Source organism: Drosophila suzukii, chromosome 2L (assembly GCF_043229965.1).
Source record: "Drosophila suzukii chromosome 2L, CBGP_Dsuzu_IsoJpt1.0, whole genome shotgun sequence".
Classification (NCBI taxonomy): domain Eukaryota; kingdom Metazoa; phylum Arthropoda; class Insecta; order Diptera; family Drosophilidae; genus Drosophila; species Drosophila suzukii.
In genome coordinates, this window is record NC_092080.1 from 18,501,968 (window position 1) to 18,525,230 (window position 23,263).

The 23,263-nt window shown below is 38.0% G+C and overlaps 4 protein-coding genes across 5 annotated transcripts in view; 3 read left to right on the top strand and 1 right to left on the bottom strand.

Moving 5' to 3' along the window:
- The first annotated feature begins 134 nt into the window (after positions 1–134).
- LOC108011848 (cytoplasmic dynein 2 light intermediate chain 1) lies at positions 135–1,725 on the top strand. The gene is made up of 2 exons (XM_017077091.4): positions 135–402; positions 747–1,725. Exons 1-2 carry the CDS (start codon positions 199–201, stop codon positions 1,641–1,643), a joined length of 1,101 nt encoding a protein of 366 aa, XP_016932580.3. The 5' UTR covers positions 135–198; the 3' UTR covers positions 1,644–1,725.
- Positions 1,726–1,794: 69 nt separating this feature from the next.
- Positions 1,795–2,105, top strand: RpS28-like (Ribosomal protein S28-like). The gene has a single exon (XM_070997534.1). It carries the CDS (start codon positions 1,871–1,873, stop codon positions 2,099–2,101), a length of 231 nt encoding a protein of 76 aa, XP_070853635.1. The 5' UTR covers positions 1,795–1,870; the 3' UTR covers positions 2,102–2,105.
- Positions 2,106–2,564: 459 nt separating this feature from the next.
- numb (NUMB endocytic adaptor protein) overlaps positions 2,565–23,263 on the top strand; it is a 30,050-nt gene continuing 9,351 nt past the window's right edge. The window contains exons 1-2 of one of the 2 annotated variants that reach the window (XM_017089436.4): positions 2,565–2,994; positions 15,413–15,442. The gene's annotated coding sequence lies outside the window, so the exon portion shown is untranslated. Of the gene's footprint in view, positions 2,995–15,412; positions 15,443–18,774; positions 19,330–23,263 lie in introns of those variants that run through there. The other variant, XM_070997522.1, reaches the window with a different exon arrangement.
- On the bottom strand, positions 6,443–7,157 carry LOC108016521 (uncharacterized). Its single transcript, XM_065865109.2, has 3 exons — positions 6,946–7,157; positions 6,712–6,879; positions 6,443–6,650 (listed from the first exon to the last, which is right to left on the bottom strand). Exons 1-3 carry the CDS (start codon positions 7,063–7,065, stop codon positions 6,495–6,497), a joined length of 444 nt encoding a protein of 147 aa, XP_065721181.2. The 5' UTR covers positions 7,066–7,157; the 3' UTR covers positions 6,443–6,494.

Genomic DNA, 23,263 nt, shown 5'->3' on the forward strand with positions numbered 1-23,263 from the left:
GGGAGATGTATTTTATTAAAATTATAATTAAAATGTTTTACCATATTTGTTAAAGAAATTCCATTTTAAATTTGTCATTCACAGTAAATGTAACGGTTTTTTGTTTCTATCGTTGCCAGACTGCCGAAGTTGCCAGTGGCAACCGTTAAAAATGCCAAACATAACGCAGTAGCTTAATTTATTTTCACTTTCAATGCGATGCGCTTGCCGCAAATCTTTCACAGTCTGCACAAGCGTCTCCAAAGAATGTTTGAAAAGAGCAGCGAGGGCGGCGAGAGTGCCACGCCCAGTATTCAGGATATCGCCGGTCGACTGGCGGAGGAGCAGCAGCGTCTTCGCCAACTGGAGGCCACCACAATGCCCAAGGAGCGGACCCTTTTGGTCCTGGGTAGCAAGTGTGTGGTAAGCTATTCAAAAGTAAAATACATAAATGTTAGATAGACCTTTTAGGCACTCGCCTTAAAAATGATTCTTAATTATCATCCATAATATAAACTATTAGAAAAGTCGATAAAAATATATGCTTCTGGTTAATGTTTAATAATTAAGGACCGCGTAATCAGATGGTGTAGAGCGAGCCTATACAAAAATGTGCTCCATTTGCATGCCTTCAGAAAGAACATTTAATTTTAACATTAATTTGACTTCGATAAAAACGATAAATATTAATATACAAATAATATACGTATTACCTATTATACAAGTATACTGAATTTCATTTTAATTAATCCGTATAATTTCACCAGGGAAAGACGACTGCTATCAATAAGTTCTTCGATCGCGAGGAGCATGCCACGCGTCCAACTTTGGCACTGGAGTATAGCTTCGGTCGCAGAATTGGTAGTGGAAAGACACCCCAAGTGATGAACGTTTGGGAACTGGGATCCCTGGACAATGCCGAGCAACTGCTGGAGGTTCCCATTAAAACACATGGTCTGCAGCAACTAGCCGTCTTCATAATGTTGGATCTCTCCCAACCACAACGATTTTGGACGGATTTGGAGTGTGTCTACAAGGGATTAAGGGATACGGCGCATCAGATGATGCAGAAATTGACACCAGATCTCAGGGAAATCCTTGAACAACGAACAACAGAGCGGGTGGGTCAGCAGAGTAAGGAGAACCTCGAACCGCTTCCCTTTCCAGTGGTAATTGTGGGTGGAAAGTACGATATCTTTTCTAGTTTTGATCCAGCTATTAAGAAACACACCTGTCGCTGCCTCCGCTCTATGGCTCACCTAATTGGAGGAGCACTGCTATTCTACTCCCACCGGATGCCCAAACTGGCCAAGGTCCTGAGGGACACCATTAGCCACATGGGATTCGGAAGTCCTGCACATCCATTCCGCTCCCATGTTGAGGATTTCAATGAACCACTTTGCATTTGGTTCGGAACAGACAGTTGGTCAAAAATTGGAGATACTGGTGTCCAAAGTGTGGAGCGGATTGGAGCCACGTTCGGGGTGGAAGTGCCGCAGTTGCAGCTGGAAAAGCAGAAGCTACAGGAAACATCAGATCCAGCTAAGGATCCTGGTTTCAAAGAATCCCTCATCGATGAGATGAGATCGCAGAAGAACGAGGAGCTCGCTGGTTTAATGAGAGATGCCTTGCTCCGCGGAAAGTTCGAGAGTGTTCAAAATTAGCAACAATACTGGGATTAATCTATGATGTGTACCTCAAAGTATTAAAGAGTATCAAAATAAAATTATAATAATAAGGAAATTATCTTTATTTTTTTAAATTACCAAAAAATTTGTTTAGGAAGCATAGCAAAAATTGTCAGTTTTGATTTGGCTTCAAGGGTTCAAAATCAAGAATTGTAATATATAAACAGTATTTAAAGTTTGATTGATTTCTTTAAATTTGAAAAATGTCTCAACCTGTCGCATCGAAGGCTCGTGTCATTAAGATCCTCAACCGCATTGGAGCCCGTGGCATACTAACTGAAGTCCGAGTGCAGCTGGTCGATCAACCCAGGATGCAATTTATGAGAACTGTTAAGGGTCCTGTGCGTCTTGGGGACATTGTGGATTTTGAGGACACCGAAATAACTTGGCAAGCTTCGAGCAGGAGCAACAGCAACTTCGGTGATATTTGCTAAGCACATCAAAAGATCGTTGGTACTGTAACAGAATATAGAGACGAAAAAGTTACAATTAAAAAAGCTACTCATAATGGTCTTAAAATTACCCTAAAGGTCCACTCATCAACCAGATAAACTATATTTATTGTTCCTTTCCAAAACTAATAAAATTGTTCGATTCGAACAATAAACAAGTTTAGATTTTCCGAATTGAAAACAAGATAATTTTGTAATGAAATATGGGATAATTGCACAAGTACGGCAACGCCAATCCAGGGATGCGAAAAAGGAATTTGCCAATCACGTGTCGGCTTGAATTACCGTTATAAAGGAGCGCACCACTCACGCTCTCTGCTCTCTCTCCATCTCGCTCGCACTTTTGTGGAGCTTGGGCTCCAAGCGGACGCTGGCAGCGACGCCGACTGCGCCGCCGGCGTTTCGGTTTGGATTCGCTTGGGGTTTCAGTTGGCTTTCCAGCTCAGTCGCTCAGTCGCTGTCAACTGCTCTCGCGTGGCGGAGCTCTCTCCGCGCTCTTTCCTCGGCGGTCGTGTGTGTGCGTGCACGCGCGGGTGTGTGCGAATTTGTTTGGTTCGGATTTTTTGGCAAAATAAAAACTCCGCTGCGAGTTCTACGGAAAATTATGAATAGTGGCCAAACCAAGAAACATGAGAAGCTCTGCGGCCCTGAAACACTGTAATTAAAACCCCGCCAGAAAGGAAAAAGCCCCCAACTTCGCACCGTAAAGTTGCTGCGTTGTGTAATCAGTCCGAAACGGAGTTTCTCGCTTTGTTTGTTTTTCTCGGCTTTATTTTCGGCAACAACAAAAATAATTTTTAAATTGCTTTAAGCTTGCGGAGTTTTGGGGCAAAAGCTCTGGGAAACTTCAAAACTTGACAAATAAATCAACACAGGTGAGTTGGAATAATACATTTCACACGTACACACACACACGCGCAAACGAAAGCCGAGCAAAACTGCTGTGCTCCATTTTTTTTTGGTAGGTCACGGTATAAAAAACTCAACTAGCAAACCCCAAAACACCAAATTATCGATTTTCTTTTAGAGCTCCATTTCTGGCGCTCTTTTTTATACATATATGTATATTTTCCTGCGATTTTATTCCTCTACGTAAGTGTGCGTGCTCGGTGTGGTTGTGTGTGTATTTAATCAAGAACAGAAACTGTTATTTTCCTGCAGCTTACCGTTAGCCGAGCCGAGCAACCGCATTTGCATTTTGTCACATTGCCAAGGCAACGCGACCCAAGCGCCATATGGTCGCGATCTGATACCCTATCCCGATTTGTTCTTCTCGGGGTTTCACCACAGTCCCATGGGCTTGGCGACTTCCTTATCGAGGGTTTTTTATTACTTCCTCAGGCCATCTCAAGAGATCGAATGTATAGCGAGAGTAATTAACAGTATAAAAATCTGGTTGGGTCAGCTTTTTGGCACTAAAGATGTACAATCATCTCTTAATAGTACAATTTAGATAATAATATTTTTTATTTTAAATATTATAATTCTCTTTTCTAAGTAATGGAACCCTATACCGCTTTGCATCTAATTGAGGGTTTACTACAGTCCCATGGACTAGGCGACCTCCTTATTAAGGGTTTTTTAATACTTCCTAATGCTATCTCAAGAAGTCGCATAAAAAAAGCAATTAATAGTATCAAAACCTGGTTGGGTCAGCTTTTTGCCTCTACGTAAGTGTGCGTGCTAAAATTCTGTTATTTATTCCAAGATTCAATAATTATTCTCCTTAAAAAATCTTTTTAGTAAATTGTAGGTTATCAACTTTCTTTAATTTTTTCTAAATATAATAATTCTCTTCCTTATGCAACGGAACCCTATCCAGATTTGCTTATACTAGAGGCGTTACCACAGTCCCATAAACTTGGCGACATCCTTATCAAAAGTTTTTAACTACTTCCTGAGGCGATCTCAAGAGATCGTATAACGAAAGCAATTAACAGTATCAAATCCTGATGGGTCAACTTTTTGCCAGTTGGGGCCACTAAAGATTTACAATCACCTCTTTATAGTACATTTTAGTTAATAAAATTCTCTTACTTATTCCTAGATTCAATTATTAGATTTCTTAATAAACAAAACTTCTAAACAATTTGGGTTTACAAATAATACAAAAACAAATTCGGCAGATTCTTTAGAATCTTATATTTTTACGTGTTTTGTACTACCTTAGAAATATTAACTTTACATTTTTCTTATACAACTTTTAAATACTACTTACCATACTATACAAAAGAATTCAGCTTTCAAGATTCTCAAGAATCTTGATCTATAAAAGTGGGTTTAAAATGAATTGGAAACATTTTAGATTTAAAATATTACCCGGAATATTAATAATTTAACTTAACATTGTCCAAAATATAACCATCATTATTTAATTAATTAGCTCCAAAGGAATCATTCCAGATTGATGTTTTAATCCAATCGTAAGGGTATTTATTGGTTGCCCTCTAATGTTTGTGGTTTCTTTTACTCTGTTTTATTTTCTTTCTTGATGTTTATGTACGTTGGACTTGCGACGCTTGCATTATTGGGATTTCTTTCTGGCACTCTGTTTATTGTTGTTCCCTTGTTTGGTGTTTTCATTACTGGCACGCTTTTCTGTTTCTTCGTTCTTTATTGCATCCTTTGACCCCAATCCCATTTCGCCTTGTTTTGATCCCCAAACAACGACATATGTGTTGGATTCTCCATAACGAACATTCATTTCAACACATCAGCCTCGTTCGTTAATAAATTATTGAAGTTATGACTTCAGAAACCCGACTTAATTTGCCTTATTTGGATATGCCCACGCTTAGAATTGGAATCAGGGGAATACACACTCGGATTGCCCCGAAGCGTTATAATTTTGGCTAAAAAGAACAAAGCAAATAAAATACTTGAAAATGTTCAATTTTTTATACCTTTGACCCCAGGGCGTGGAAACCAAAGCGTATCTCTATAGGTATATGTATCTATAAATGTACCTTAGTCACTTGCCTGTATTTGTGTGCGATGATTAATCATAATAATTTGTATTAAGACCCCTTAAACCACGCTGTCGGCACTGGCGGTTGGTAACAGTAAAGCTCCTTTCAGTAACTTGGCTTATGTTCATTTTGGCATTGGTTACTTTCGAAAAGCCTTTCGGCAAACACAACGACCTTACTTCATATAAATATACATATTCATTAGTACAGATAAAGCATGGCCAATGACTTGCACTCGAAAATGTTAATTGAACCATGAAAGAGCGTGTAAATTAGAACTTGGCACATCCACACGAAAAATGCTTTAAAAAGAAATCTGCTAATTAAAGCAGCAAAACTGGAATTTCAAGCAAAAAAATATAATAAACACTGGATGACAAATGGCACTCAAAAAAAGTGTGAAGTGAAGATCAGGCAATCAAATTTTATGAAGCAGTCGGAGTAAGAAAAAAATAAGTGTGGGTGCGATCAGTTCAGAGCGCAATCAACATTTATTAAATGTCAAATATAATTTAAGATGGCAATTTGTCGCGGAACGAATTACTTCCCTTTTTGCCTGCCTGGCAACTGAGATGCGATTGGGGTAGGGTAGGGTGGGAAGCGAAAAAGATCTTGCAAAGACGAAGATACAATTTGCATAACAGTTTATCTCATGATTCCAATTGAGACACAGGAAAGATTAAACAATTGTACAGGGTATATAAAGATTAACTGGTAATAATCATACCTATTGAAAACGTAACAGACATAAGCATTTTTGTCGAAATAAAAAAAACAATTAAGCTATCTTATATAAGTAAATATGTTATCCTAATGCCAATATGTTTAACTGATAACATTTTATTTCCGCATAAAATCCTTATCAAATTTAATGAAATTAGGTCCGATATCATATGATGATTATCAGTTTATCAGACTTGTAAGTGATTTGCTTATCTAACTGATCTAACAAATTTGGTTACACATTTTTAGTAAATGCCAAATGTTATACAAAGTAGTCCAATTAGCCTACTCTATAATTATTTTTATTGGCTGAAACCCACTGATTGTTTATTTAAACTGTTTGTTCATGACAATTATAAATATATTAAGAGAATTCAGGTAAAGATGTTTAATAAATTAATTATTTTAGTTTTCAGTCAGTTTAAGGACCCTGGAATTATTAAAATTGCTTTAATAATCTCAAGATTAAAAAATACCAAAGGTACAGATTTGACTTACATATGTCACATGATCGATAAGCTTTGTTTATTTTTCTAAATAGAAAAAATTAAGGTCCTACAGCGGGAAAATAAGAAATTTTTGGATGATTTCGAATGTATTGTAATTTTTTGAATAAAAATTTGATATCCGAAATGTTATATACTTTCTCAACTAGTTAAAAGGGGTATGCGTTTGACAGTTTATTAGGAAAGAGATAAATAGACTTGGGTAACTGCGGATGGTATGTCATTGAGTATCCATCGTGTCTCTAACATGTAATCTCCATCCGGGTAGGGAAGCACTTTCGTAAGATGATGGTTTACTATCTCGGTGGAAAGTCTGTCCACAAGAATATCGTGCTAAAAACGCAGAACAATTAATATGCTGGATATTTCCACTTCAACCAATTTCTATACATACATTATATGGACAAGAATGATTTAAGTTCGTAATCCCCCTAATAAAGTCGAAAAAATACTTAGCGACAGGATTGGACTTTTGATGGTTTATGAAATAGCAGGCATCTATGGTTTGATTATATAGGAAAGGTCTGTAACCATTAAACCGCTTGAACAGTCCAAAATTAACCTGAAATGACAACATTTTTTTTGGAATTATGTATTACGTTTTAGAGTTAAGTACATACGAATGTACCTTGATCTTGGTAATTGGAATTTTATACAGCTTAAGCTTTCCCGAAACGTATTTGTAGGTACGATTTACGGCTTTTAAAGTGCAATATTCAATTTCGGCCATGTCCTTATCCACAGCCATACACTTGAGGTTAGTGAACTCCACTCGGGAAGTAATCTATAACAACGTTGGTTTTAAAAATATTAGACATTTTTGAATCCCTAACCTCTTCTGTTATCAAAAAAAGCACTAGTAAGCGAAAGCAAAAAGTGTGCTTTGCAAACATCATATTATATCGATGGTCCCCGGGAGACTAAATTCCATTTACGGGCCTAATTACATTGATTATTTAATATAATTTTGAATTTGGGCTTAATTGATAAATAATTGCAGCTTTTTTGAGGCGAATAGGAGAGCACTGGATCACAAATGGATGTGTATATTAAGATTAGAATCAATCAAATATCACAATGGCAACAATTGTGTTGTGATCGAGTTTTCGTTTTAAAAATATTAATCAAGGAAATATGGGAATGCATTTTTTACCCAGCAAGGAAAGCCAAGCCAAAACACTTCAGAGAATTAAGGAAAAAGTTGAGGATGTGCCTATGATTTATTATCGCCAAAGAACACATCATATAGTGGTTGACCGAACCCCCACTCTTGGCTCCTAAGCTGCGACTGTTTGTCTAGAAATTTATCAAGATTTCGACGACGTGGCTGCCATCGGAAGCACAGGCAAACACATAGTATACAGATAGAAAGGCAGGCAGGAACAAGCTTCTTTGTCATGCGGCACGCTCGTAAATCTAATGGCATCTGTGAGATACAAAGATACATTCGCAGTGCGCGCATAATGTGCATAAATATTACAGATGCTTCTTGCGCCACCATCCAAATGTCATCTGTCATTGGGAATGCAGAAAAGCCATGAGGCAAATGTCAGCCAAGGATAATGTAACATTATTCTATCGGCTGATCGATATGCATATATTTTATCTCGTTAACCAGCGGGAGCTTGGAATAACAGAATGCCATAAAGTCAATCATATATCTGAGTTGTATATATATTTACACCTATTTATAAGACTTTTAAAAATGTTAAAAATATATTAATCTAGTTAGAAACATTCCAAAAGAATTAACACAACGGAGTAGATACCTCCGCTTAAGGAAAAAGTTTTCAAACGTACGCTTGCATCAACTTTTTAAAGCGGAAACTTAAAGTTAGCTTTACATTAATTACCTGCTCCCCAAGCATGACCGGACTGACCCTTCCTTAACCATGTTCAGGGTACCGAACCAAATAAAATCAGTGCCCTCTGTCCCAGTGAAAAGGTAACCCAGTTGCATGGGGCACAATGAACTGCAATCGCCGCGAGTGGAGGAAATGGGAAGCGACTGCAGTCGCAGCTCACTGAAGCATCAAACGACCAGAAGGTGACTTAAAGCTGCTACCCGGGAGCCTTGAATCAACAACTTCCGAATCCACTCCACACCATACAACACCATTCTACGCCATCCCGCAATTGCATTCTGTGTGAGTGCCGTAGTATCTGGCAGATACTGCCAGACCCCAGAGCTCCATGGTCATAAATGAGCGACCAAGCACGACAGCAGCGCGGCATCGACTGACATCCCACTTAGAGATGGGATGTGCTCCACCCGTAAACTGCATCCCCAGCACTTCTTGCCCCCGTTAAATATCACCCACGGATACAGAGCCGATATTTAACGTCGGTTGACAAACGCAAAGTGTGCATAACTTTTAGTAGAGCATGAAAAATTAACTTTAATTCGATTGTAGGCAGTTCCCAGATGGCTCTTCGTCCATTACTTCTTCTGCCGGTGACGGAGTGCCTGGGTGCAGTTTCGTTCGCCGGCCAATTAATGTGTGATAATTAAATTGTGATATCAGCTGAACAATTTACTAATTAAAGCTGCAAAGCGTAGTGCCTGATGATGATGGGCATGAAGAGCTCTGCGGTTGTGGGTGAAGATGTTCAAGATAAATTGAGAGAAATGAGTTATGAAGATTACTATATAGGGAGGGGTCTTATTCCATTTGCAAATATTTTTAAAGGTATAAGTTCTTTTGATATTGCGTACTGTATGCTTTATAAATGTAAATTATCGCAATAAACATCATTAAACTTATAAGAATCTTGTTTTTTTTTTAAATTTAAAAAGGTAATAAGACCTTTCGATATTCAGGATACTCCCTAAAGTAAACACAGCCTGGCAATTTGACAATCTGACAAACAGCTGACATCTTTAAATTGAAAATTCAACAGGGAACTTTTAGAGTCTTTCCCCTAATTGCTGAAATTTTCTGTTGAATTTTCAACAATTCAGCAATTTAACAGTTTAGGGAATACCCTGATTGAATTTTACTATATTGTTAGGATTTATATTTATTTTTAGTATTTTTTATATTCCGTTACTTAAATTAGTAAAAAAAACCTTTTTCTTCTTATTAAGTCTAGTAATAATACAGTTCTCATGTTTTACACTATACGCGGCTACATGAGACCTAACCTTTAAGGAACTGACCTACCTAAGAAGTTTAGCCTCGAAGTCAAAACAGTTTCTTCGGTTCTCACGTCCTAGAACTCGAACTCAACTTCCTTCCTTATTTTCCCACTTCTCTAGTTCATGATCCAGCTAATGAGCAATTTAGCTGGAGCTCTCACATCCTCGACCGCCATCCTTTCGCTCCCAAAAAGGCAGCGAAGCGTTAAGCTAGACTCTCTGGCGGGCAAGGATAATGCCACAGACACTTGAGCTGGGATGTGCTTAGGTCAAAAGCCAGTCCAACCATACGGAGACCGAGAAAATGTTACCCCAGCCTGGGAAATTTGCATGTTTTGCACAATTTCGAGCAACCCCTGGCGCCCAATCAGGGGGATTAAATTTTCGGTGGTGACTGCTTATGCTTTATAAGCAATTAATATGTCAGTTAGTGGCTTGGACAGATTGATGGGGTTGTTGGCTCGGTCCAAGCCGAAATCGTAAGCAAACCAGAACAATTAGATGGGGAACTGTCAACGGCAGGCACGAACTGCCAGTAACTTGGAAAGTTTTCCTTCATTTTCCTGCCTCAACGGCTCGTGTTCGGCACGTTTTTGCATGATTTCCGGCGCACCCTCGCCGATTTTCCCCGACTGACTGGACTGCGGCGGGGGTAACAAGGACACTCCCTGGCATTTGTAGGCCGCCTCGAGCGTGTGGCACATTATCCTTAAGCGTCGCCGCGGCAGGCGCTTGTCTTTATAAAGTCCCAAGCTACAAGTGCAAAATGCTGAGAATAGCTTTTTCTCCGCCACTATCGTTTCTCCAGAGAAAGAGTAAAGAAAGCGGCGCGTGTTCTGCCCACAGTTCCCGTGGGAATTCCCAAGAATCTCATATCGTGGGCGTGCGAACATATTTCTGTACCCATTTCCTGTGGCCTGACTCCTTTGGCAAATGTCAACCGGGTTTAATGGGGTTGATTTAATCCGAAGCTATTTTGCCATTGTGCATTGCAATGGCTTATAATTGGAATTAAGAGTTAGAGAACTGGGATTGGCAACAAGTCCTGACACACCCATAAATAAGACTATTTTTACAAGTTTCAGTACTGAAAAGAACCAACAAAATCAATTGGTTACATGTTTTGTAACTAAGTAACCAAAATAATCGATTTAAATAAAACCATAATGCTACAGAGTTTTTAAGTAAACATAAATTTCGAAGATTTAACCATAAACCACCTTAATATCTAGCAAATCAAACAAATCCCATTTCTAAATACCTCCTTTTTGATTTGTTTAGCCCCCTGAATAACGAAACTTTTCTCAACTTTATCCGGGCAATCAATTTCAATCAATTTCATCTTATTCCTTACCTTCAGTCCTTGGGCGGAATTGAACTCCTGGCCCGAACCTTGAGTTGTTCATGCCACAGAAACCAATTCCACAGATGAGAGGAAGCACAAATTTAAAGGCCAACACCCACACACTGTATATATGTATGAAAACAAAATAGACTCTGGGCCCAATCAACCCACAGGCAATATGAAAAAAAATATAGAATTTCAGCAGAGAAGAAGTTTAATGGACATCCGGCTTTTATTATGCTTAGTCTTATTATTATTGTTTTCCACCTTGAAGGTGTGTGCTGATGACGAAGAGGAAGAAGCACCTCAAGTGCAATTGAAAAAGCCAAAACCACAAGAAACAACAATAATAAAAGCATTAAAACCAACAAAAGCCACTGCGAATGTACGATGTTGATATTTGCGTTGGCAAAGGAAACGTCGTCGTCTTTGGCGTGGTCGAGAAGGAAAATCCAGAAGACAGTAGATATGGTTCTTAGAATGGGAAGGGACCAGAGGAGGCGAATGTGTCGGGCACTCTGCCTCATTAAGTGTCTGACGGCCTTTGGTTTATGGTCTCCAACTAGATGGAGGATTAGCAATTGCACAACTATACGCGTATACTATGTACTATGCTGGTGTCTCTGGCACTTTTGCGGGGGTGTCGATTTTGGCGTGGTCTAAACAAGTTTAGGCGCCTTTACGGCCATCATTAATCTTGTGGCATGCCCCACGAAAACATAGAACACCAATCAACAGAGCCACGCCTTGAGGCGCCCCACTTGGATACCATTTCCTTTATTGATTCACTTGCGGGGGCTCGAAATCTACCACCATCCATTGTACAACTGTCGAGTGTAAATTTAGCGGATACATGTTTCCGCCGTTAATCGGAATAGGTGATAAGCTGATTAATTTTAGCGGCAATTAAACGGCAGTAGGTGCAGCACCGGAAATGGAACTGAAGAACTAAAGAATTGCAATTCCAATAACCTAAGATATATTAAGAACTAACTTTCTTTTCTATTTTCAAACGGTTTTTTTATCCCTGCCAGAGGGTAATACGATTTCAATCAGATGTGTGCATCGCAAACTTTTTACTTTCTAATCCGAGTGGGGGTATTTATTCCCCATACCCCCCGTGGATCCGCGCATGCTACAAAGTATATATGTTCTTGATCAGCATCACTGGACGATTCGATCTAACCATGGCCTTCTGTCCGTTTCTTCGCGAACTTGTCTATCAAATAGCAAATTTTAGCTCGTTTATACTTTTTTTCACACTTCTGATGATTTTCTCCGACTTTTAATTTTTTATTTTAACTAGTGAACTTAAATAAGGTAAAAAATTAAAGATACGAAGTTTCTAAGTATATTCCAAGAACCCTGGTACATTAATACGTAGAGCAATGTTAATATTCACCAAGGTCAATAAATTCACCTTGAATGACATTTCTGGAAGATCCTGATTTTCTAACCCTTTCAAATGGTCTAAAAATCTCCGGACCGAGTATTTGTTAGCTTATTAAAAGCCAAACAAAATTAGGTATACTTTACTAAGATTGGTCAGTGACTTCCTGGGATATGAATATTTTTCTTAATAAAAACATAACTACTTTGACTTAATGCACGAATTGCATAGAAAACTACATAGATTGGAGGCTTAATATTAATATCAAAGTGTTGATATGCGTGTCTCATAAATTGATTTGTATGACCATATGAATCTAGCGACTAACTTGACTTGATTTATTTGAAAATGGTACGGCCACCTATGGATAGAATTTCGTCTTTAAGTTGCCTTTAATTACTTTAACAACAATTAAGTGTCATAATGCTTTAAAACAATTTGACATTTTTTATAATTCCCCTTAAAGTATAAGTGTGCAAAGTTCCCTAGAACTCAAGTCTCCTGTCTGAAAATGCATACAATTTGACATTCACTTTGCACTATTTTCCCTTCCCCCAAAAGGGAAATGGACGTCATGAAGGGGAGTGCTAGACAGAAAAACGAATTGCATTAATGCAATTTTAGCATCTGAAACCGTGCTGAGGAAAAACTAAACGGGCACGTTCCAATTGGTGTCCGCGGTCGTTGTCAGCGTTCTGTGTCTGCATCTGGATCTGCATCTGGATCCAGCGAGCTCTGGGCCCCTCGAATGGCAGTGGAAAGGAGGACAAATGGACACCAGACATGGGAGCCCGGAGTCCACTGGAAACGTTCCAAATTGCCGGCGCATGACTCCGGCTATTGTAGAAAATAAAGAAAAAAAAACGAGAAAAGTATCTGATGAAGAAACGTTGTAAAATGGAATTGCATTACACACACTTTAGGTGCCATTTGTGTTTTGGAGGGGAAGTGGGAAAACCTGGAGGCAAAGCCATGAAGTTGATGATGCGCCAACAAATTGGATGCGTAATGGTTACGCGAGAGCCGGGCCACAATTGAGATATTTATAGTTATGGCCAATAGAGACTTGGCGGAACCCTCAGATGAAATTTCACTCCCAACGTAATGGGCGAAAGTTAGCCAGTTTTCAAAGGCATTAAGCTAAGCTCCCAAATATTCACTGGACTTGAAACTGAAATTTTTAAGGTCTTAATCACCTGATACGGGGCTACCTAAGCCCTTCGACAGGTTTGTTAAACAATTTATTGAGGCAAATTAATTACTGGCCATAGAAGTATGCGGGGAAAATTGCTCGCAATTTATTTCAGCCCCAGTTTAGCCTGAAATATTTTCACTGGCATTCTCAACTGACTTTGCCCTAGTTGCACAAGCGTTATTAAATTAAATTCCAGTAAAATCGTGTTTGGTTCACACGATACTCACCTCACCCCTTCAAGGTTTCGGTGTCCTCTAATGCTGGTATTTATTTTATATTCTACGGCAATCTTCTTTTTATTGCCTCTAATCCGTTAAATGCTTTTTAATTGCATCTGCAACCTTATACCAGGGACACTTGAAAATTCTGTTCGCATCGCAAGGGAAGTGGGTGAGTTTGGACGCTGAAAAAATATGCTTGCAAAGGGGGTGGCAGGAGGGTTGGGAAGGCGTGAGCGACCCCAGGCTAATTGGTTGGGCGTGAAATGTGTGCGTTTCATTTTTTAGAACTCGGAAAAGTTGTCAACCCTTAACGCAAAGGACCCCTACAATTGAAACACTGTGGGAGACGAAATTAGTAAAGAATGGAGATGCAATCGGCCAAAGCAAACCACTTTTTATCGGATTAAAATAACATTGGTTACAAATCTGCTAAAGCTAACATTGAAAGGGAAATCTATTAATAAGATAAGCTAGCCATTAATGCATTGGCCTAAAATAATATATTTAAGTAATTATTTGAGTCAGAGTTTTTTTTTAGGTGAATGTAAGGTTTTTAAGCACTGGCGTTTTTAACAATTTGGTTTTATTTTTATTTTGATAAGAAGTAATGACGATATAGTTAGAAATATTTAAATTGTTTACCCAAATTTTCAGAACACATCATTTTCAATTCCACATAATTTTATGAAAATCAAAATTATAACTATACATGGTCCAAAATATTACACTTATTTTTGCCCGTCTGTCATTACCTCGGCGAAAGTCGAAGGCAAATCCATCATATTTAGTTACAAATTTTGTTTTTTTTTCCAAAATATGGGGGCTTAAACAATGGGTAATGATTTCTTTATATCATATATCATATATTATATATCGAATCTTAGTCGGCACCTGGTCCCCTTTGAAATGTTGAGTAAAAACTTGGGTGCTCTACCTCTTACGGTTTGAGCTTAATTTCCTTATCGCTCTATCAAAATATAGATCTTTAGAGATGATCTTTACAGATTATACGGGTTTTTAATGTTTTGAATATCTTAAAGTTAATAAATATTTCAAATATTTAAATATTTCAAATTTGCTACCAGAACATTTTTATGAAAATTATTCTTAATTTGCCTCTTAATCTTGTTCGTGATTTTCTTAGTACAATAACTTTAAGCCACTTTAAGCTTGAGTTCATTCAACCACAAGCCAAGCTTATACTTAAAAAGCTCTTTCACCTGCCCGACAAAGCTTTTAAGCCCTCGAGCCACTCAAGCTTTGCGGCTCAGCTCGCCGACGTCTCAAGAACCCACTCAAGAAATTCTCATAAGCCCAGACCTAAAACACACATGCTAACATTTACTTGGCCAAATGTAACGACTCGTAAATCTGATGGCCTTATACAAACTTACAGTGTACACACAAGAGTACATTCCTGCACATGCAGTTTTAAATTAAAAACAAATTGTGAACACGAGACCAAGCATGTTAGAGACATCTTGACCCTAATGACCGTGGGAACTTTTTGCAAACGTCACTGACATTGTCAGCTGAGTGCCCATATGTGAATGTGCGTTCTTCTGAGCAAGCTCTTAAGTTTTTTTTTAAGAGAGGCTTGAGTTCAAGCATTGCCAACTTAAAAATAATTTTGAAAAATGTTTAACGGTAATTGAACTTTGAAGATGATTATAAAGATTGAACAAATTAGATTTTGCTAATATATTAATACACATGTTTCTTAAAATATTTATGATATTAAGACCTTTAAACGTTGAAGATTTTAAATAGATTTGGTTCTAACTTGATTTCTTTTCTTTTTTCAGCTTTTGGAACCTCATTTCTATAATTAAAGGGTAAGTGATTTCTTAACATTATATTTTCTGTAAGAGAGAGAGTAAAAGAAACAAGTGCCATTTCTAATTTCCCAAAAATAAAATTTTCAGCAAAAAAAATTATAATTTAATTATGAAGATACCAACCTAAGAACGAAAGAAAGTTAAAGCAAGTTGTAATTTACAAATAAACTAGAGCTGGGATTGAAATACAATTCGGTTCAACGATGATGATCGAAACGTAAGCCTCGCTCAATATTCCATTATTTATCACCCTAATCGAAATGTCGCCAAATTATTTCAATTATTGCCTAACAATTGATTTGTTAATCTTCTTGTCTCGAAATGGAAATCCAAAACAATTGACCTAACAATTTATACCGGTAATTGGCTTCCTAATCGCAATTACAATTTAACTTGAGTGAATTGGATTGTATTGGTTTGGATTACTCATGCCAACCTTTTAGTGTGTGTTTGAGCGGCATTTGTTGCCATTTGTCTGAGCCTTTCAATGCAGCATTTTGCGCATTTTGATTGAAATTTTGATTAGGTTGCACATGTGGCTTTTGTTTGCCCCTCAACCCCATTGACTGACATTGATTTCTCAGCTTGTGGCCATTTCACTATATCCCGTAGCTCCCTCTTCCGTTTTCACCTTTCCCATTGTCTGGCATTATCTTTTGTCTGGAGTTCTTCGTTAGCGGTGGGCGGCGGAAGGTGGGTGGGCGTGTCTGGGATCCGGGGTATACGCCATTCAGTGGTAGCTGTTTTCATTATGGTTTATCTAAAAGTGTCTAGCATTTGCTGTAATGGCTTAAACACATTATACACGAAGGAAAATGTACATATTTATATTATATTAAATAATATATATTTGTTTTGACTAAATACTTTAAATAGTTTTCAAAAAAGATAATACTCCTTTTTATAAAATATTTCTCTGTTCTAACCCTAGTACTTACTTTAATCAAAAAACCTTCCAAATAAAAATCTCCATAGAAGAAATGGTTCATTAGGTTTTTTTGTTTGCAGCTTTTGTATAGAAATTTTTTCAGGTAAAATAATATTTATAGTACTAATATAATAGTAAAAAGTAATATTTCTATATTTTTGCTATGTTTACCTCTTTTCCCCCAGTGTATTTCTGTTTCTTGAACCGATTGCACCAATTTGTTTTTTTTATGCATTTAAGCGATAATGTTGGCGTGATTGGGTGGCATGTGTGGGTAGCAATGGTTTGCTCCCAATAGTCTTGATAGCATTTTTTTTACTACCTGATTTTATGTGCTACCTGGATTAAAGCCGCTGCTGCATTGCCATTTTTCGCACGTTTCAGTACTGAAAACTGTCTTATTTTCTATTTACTTCTCTCTCACGCACACACATGGAAATTTATCTGTCATTTGGATTTATCTAATCTTCTCTTAGGCCGGAATTTTTTCTCTTAGTGAGCAAACAACGACCTTGCCTCTTGCTCTTCGAGTCTCCGCTTTCCGCTCTCGCATTTCGATCGATCATTTTGCCATTGTTGTCACGGAATTTAGGTTGGGCAACTAATTCAAATCGATAAGTTCAATACATTGATTACCGAGCCTTGATTACTGTTCGGTTAATCAGTTTTTTATTCTTTTCATTTATTTTCCTTTTGTCCGTTGGCATTTCATAACCACTTGGCCATCATTTGCGTTGAGTTCAACTTCGGTTATTTGGTGGTAACTCTCTTTAATGACTCTCTTGAGCGCCATAATCACTTCTGAACGGCCACTCGCTCTCCATTCTCCATGTGAAAAAACTGGCAGCTGCAGAACCAACGAAACCAACAACTGGTTTTGAGTGCCCTTCTATCGCTCGATTGGGGTATCTGAAGTTTAGATTTTGCAAAAAATATGTTTTTAAATCCATATGTTTGATTTGAAACTTTGTTATAGAAAATCAAGCATTTTAATGACTTAAATATTAGTGAGGCAATTACGAAATATAACCACAATCTTACTTGTAAAATAATAAAAAAACTAAAAAAAATTGGGATTTTTATTTTACAAAATTGTTATGAGTCATGAATGTTATTTATGTAATCATATTAATATATAATTAAATTCTTTAAAAATAAAAACTAGTTCTACATTTCAATTTTTCGCAAATCTGAAAATAAATTAAATATTTTCCACTCAACATATTTTAAAACTCCACGATTTATGTAATTGAACATTTTTTCAAAGATTTTTGTTACATTACTTTTAAGGCGGTACATCTGGGCATCTTCTTGTGATAAATCCGTTTGGTTAAGCTATTAGAACATAATTACAAATCCATTCTAAGCCGCCTAGCTCAGTAATCTCTAACGCTTGCCCTTTCGGGAAATCCCCAGACTTAAAGAATGGAAGTAGGCTCGTGTTTTTCTAGAACACTCCTATACTAAGCCTGACCGCATATCTTTTAAGCCATGCCCATGCCCCGATCTTCAAAATGCAGCGCATCTGAGATTGTACCTAGCCTAGATACATTTTAACCCTCTCTCGCTCTTTCCACTCTGACTGTCTCGCTCCCACTCTAGAAAACCTACAAGCTACGTTTTATCATTATCACAACAAATACAAATACAGCAGAGCGGAGGTGAGATGGAAGAAGCAGAACGGTCGACGTCGTTGTTGGTAATAAACAAACACAATGGAACTGAGCAAATCCACAAACGTACTCTTACACTGCAATAAATACAACGGTTTTTAGATTATTTAGTATTTTAAAGAGGATGATTTCAGGACTTTGAACAAAATAAATTCAAGGTAAAGTAATACTCTGTTGAAATATGAAAAATACGTTTTCAAAAATTTTATTAATATATGATAGGGTGCGGGGGATACAGGTCTAGTTGTGGGGGTTTTCAAAACAAATTTCATTTTGCATACTTTTTGATAAATAGATGATAAGGTGCGGGGGGATACAGGACTAGTTGTGAGAGTTTTTAAAACAAATTTTTTGTTGCATACTTTTTGAATACCACATTTCCGTTTACTTTACCAATGAGTGGGGACATTTATTTTTCCGTGACCATAACCGTGACCGTAACCAAGAAAGGATTTTAGGACCTCATGCACTGATTAACATAATCATAATTGGCATTTTGGATTAAACGAGGACCACTGTAGGTCCAAAGAGGAGCTGTGAATCGGAGATCATCACATCAGTTTATAGGGCAACCAATTCAACATCAACTTTTGTGCAGATTTTTTCCCAGTGCACACACACACAGTCAAGCACCCCTGTAACAGCTGTCGCTCTCTTCCGCTCTTTGCACGCTCACTCTGCTCACTCGAACATCGCTGAGCGGGTGAGCCGCCAGTCAGCCCAGTACAGTAGAGCAATTTGAGTCGTCGAATCGAGCTAACCGCTTACCGCTTGCCGGACAAACGCGTTCCGTTTTCCCTCCGCTTCCATTCGATTTTGGCCACTGTCGTCGTCGGTTGTCCAAATGTCCGCGTGAAGACAGAGAAACCTTTTCCAATACCGGGGGGGTTACAACAGTAGTAACGTTAACTTAATTAGTTCTTTGGGCCGAACCGATCCCAACCACCATCCATACGTCCATCCACCATTTACCGGGGTCTTTTTGGGGGATCGTTTTTATCGGTATACCGCTGTCACTTTTTTCGGTTTTTTCGCGATTTTCCCCAAATTCCGTGTGCTGTGTGCTGTTCTTGTGCGGTGTTCTTGGAATCAAGAAATCGTTAAAACCGAAACGTTGGCAAAAATCCACTGAATGAGCAAGAAAATTATATAAGGCCCGAACCGGATTTATTTATTAATTATACATACAAATATGACCAAAACAAAAACAGACTGACAACAAATCTCCGCTTTGGGATATACCCGAAAACCACTCAACACAATCCGATCCCGATATATAAATGGTAAATGTTTAAACACAAAAACCAGTAACAACAGCCCAAGTTGAGCTTGATTTAAGCTTTGAAGCTTAGGCCAAGTCAAAACGAGTTTTTTGTTGTGCAAAATCAGATTTGCATATAGTTCTTCCATGGCTGTGTTGTTGTTGCTGCTTTGACATTTGTAAAAACATTAAATACACTTTTTGTAAAACTTTCAGTTTCTGACGTCCTCAATATGCATTAGTTTAACACCATTGTACAGAATATGGTTTACAGCTGTTCAAACTGACATAGATAACTCAAATTCCATAAAAGTTTTTTGGTTTTTTTTTGTATTGAGCAAACATGTACTAAAAAACCTCTCACAGCATTTACAGATAATAATCATGGAGTTACCAGCAATTTAGAATAATTTACTCAGCTAAAAAGTCAATAAATCTTTGCATTTTGCACTTGAGAGGGTTAACAAAGGAAATAAATAGATACAATTTGCAATTAGCTGCTTTTGGCTACATCACATGAACGCATATAGTATATTGTATACAAAAAGTTACGATTGACTGGATTCTACTCGTCTCCAGTCTCTCACGTCTGTGACGATGAATCATTTGGCATGACTAAAACTGAATACAAATTAAAAACTGATAGTGTTAAATTATTGCTCATTTTGATTTTTTTGGGAATATATATTTGGAATATCGTCCCAAAGCTTAAAATACTTTTGAAAATCCAATGACTTTCCGAAGTGGAATTCTTACCACAAACGTTTCCCCAGCTCTTTTGTAAAGGTATTTTATTTTAATGTATGCTGTGTGCCAAATTATTTGACTGTCAACTGCATAAATTACTATGATAACAAACAAAAAAAAAAAGAAAAGTGGAAAATGGAAAATGGGGAAAATTTCCCATTGAAATGAGTAATGAATTGGTTTTGGGGGCGGGTGAGAACGGAACCAACTGAGAGTGGGTGAAAATATATTATAATTACAATGTAATTAAATGCCAACTTGGCCCCGGCTTTCGCCAGAAGACAGTTTTTTTCAGCCGCAAACTATGAGATACTTTTGCTTTGCATAATTATGCAGAGGGAGTTGATTTACATGGAATGTTCTTCGAGATCTTGAGGTTTCAACTAAGAAAAGGGCTTCCTGATTTATGCTGCATTTTTGCTACCTCAGCCGCCTCAGCCTGAGCAGATTATAAATCTCAGCAGTTATTAAAAACTTCGAGCAAAAGCTCCAGCAAAAACCATTCAGAAACATTCCAAGAAAAGCCAGCACAACAAAAAAAACTGGTAACAAGCCAAGGCAAAAAGTAAGAACATAATGTTACCTGGGTGCAGTTGGACCTGAGTTAAGCCAACTTTGGGATGGAGTCGAGCTGAACCGGTTTGGTGGCTGGCTGCCAGCCGAGTCCAACTTTTCTCACATGCCTTTCGATTATGCCGAGCCGACTGCATTCTTCGAGACGCGGCTTTCGCTAAACGTTTGGCTAAGACCCCAGTCAGCTCTCCAAGCTCCAAGCTCCATCCCAAAGACCCCAGTTTCGAAGAGAGACCTCAACTTCAACTTCAACTTGATCTGCTGCTGCTGCGGCTGCATAAAACTTTAATTTCATGGAATTTCCTTTCTATTTTTATGCAGCCACGCAGATGATTAACAACAGCAGCAGGCAGGCAGGCAGCTAGCCAACAAAGAGAAGTCAAGAACACGGGAACAAGTCCAAGAGCAAGTCCAAGTCATGGTTGCCAGCTAGTTGCAACTTCTGGGCCATTAACTTGGCTCTGGACTGGGGGACCCTCCTTCTTTCTATCCTCCATTGGGGGCCCAGACACTTTGCATCTAAGGCAGGAAATTAAAAATGCAAAAAATTGGATAATTATGCATGTAAACGTTTTGTCATTAAGTTGATACTTAAATGCGGCTGCGATTATCAGGCACATTTTTATAGCGAAATTTCGCAATTAAAGTGCTTTGGCAGACACGGGGGTTCTTCTATCTTTCTTTCTTGAGGACCATTGGCAATTGCCCTGAAAGTAGGCAACAAATTGCGATTATGAACTTCAAAGGGTATTGGAAGTTTGCCAACTTTTAAGTATTCATTCTTGACATTTTCTTGGCCTGCCAATAGCTAACTAGCCGTGAACCTGAACAGCAAATACTTCGCATTAATGCCAAAAAGTTTTCTCGCCTCTCGAGAGTCCCGACTAAATCGACACGCCAAGTTGGTAATAACTTGGCCTTGGCTTTTGGTTCGGTTAGTTGGCCAAAACCGCAGGGCCTTTGGAATGTCAAAGGGCATTGCTGAATATGATTACGAGATTTCATACTCCTTTCCTCTTTTTTTTATAACCACCGAGGTATAAGTTCAATTTCCGGTCTGTCAGTTGGCTCAGCTTTGTCGAGGGATTAAACTTATTTATCAGTTTCAGTACGCCATTTAATTAATAATCATTCTGTCAACCCTTGATCAAAGTTTATTAATAGCTGTAAGTGATGTTATAACAAATTTGACAAACTTTTACAAGTAGTTAGGCCATAATGTTTGATTAGGTTTAAGGGAATTTACAAGTTTATATATGTGATAATTAGGAAGCACTGATTTTCGTGTAGTCCAAATATAGTCTATTGATTTTCCGGAAAAGCCATCTTATTTTAGGTCAGTATAAGCTCTCGCAAATGTAATTACTTTATCTTTGTTATACCCTTCTATCGTGCCATCGCAATACCTAAATAGAATGTTTATTTACCTACGCCAAATTCTTTCATATCCCCGAATACAGTTGGCACACCTGTTCAGCTGGCTTAATGAGGAAATAGGGTAATATTTGCCCCGATGTTACTTCGCCCACACAACACTAGGATGGCTTCTTTTGGCGAGAGTATATGGATTGTTTGTTTAGTTTCTTATCGATTATTCTCGTTGGGTGTTTGCACTGCCTACTTTTGGGCGCTGGCACCCGGAAATTGCTAAAGCAATTGGCCAACAGCTGTTATGATGTCTATTTACCGGGAATCAACAGCAAAGCGTTGACAAATGGAACAGGGAAAACTAACGTGGTTACACACTACTGTGGGCCATAAAATTGATTTGCCTCCTAACAACCAACCAACTATCGCAATCAGAGCAGAGAATGACATGGGAAAATAGTAGTAGTAGATAGTAGTTTGGAAAATCGCCATGCTTGGTTGACTTTTTAATGCCAAAAAGTCGTTATTTGACGACCTTTAGCGCCATAAATCGGTTGGATAATCATCTAAACCTGGCAGTTATCTAAACATAGTTGCTGGTGATGTCACGTAGCTTTCCACGAAACTTATAAGCAAACAAATTCTGTCTTATCGCATAGTCACATTTTGAAAAATCCCTTTCCCATATTAAAACTGTCAGATAAAAGAGCTCTTTAGCCAGTCTTTCGTTTGCTTCTGTCTGAGCAGGAGAAATATTACATCTTGTATACTTTGATTACACGAGGTTTTCTGGAGATCAGCAGTAGGATAGGTGCTCAAAAAAATATTGTGCCTCAAAAAACCAGCCTATGACGCTTGTTTCGTAACTTAATATTTTTCTGCCATATTTAAGCGTTTGTATCCAGTTTCAAGGGTCATTATAAATTCAGTATGAGCATTGAATAAATTCAAATGAAATTTCAAGTGGAAGTTGTTGCCTGTGGAATTTGTTTTCAACGCATTACAAATTCTTGTGCATATCAAAGTAGTTCTTGGAAATCCCCAGTGATTTTCCCTCTCTTGTTTTCCCTCGCATTATGAGTTATGAATGCATAATAGTAAATGTGCTTTGGATAAATGATTGGTTGTTGAAAATTTCTTTTTGTTTTTCCCGGGTCTATTCAATGGCATATTTTAATGGCATTAACGAGCTGTCCCGCTCAGAAACAGGTTCTCCAAAAATTTCGTACAACTTGTGTTAAGTATGCCAAAGCAAGTTGAGTCATCGC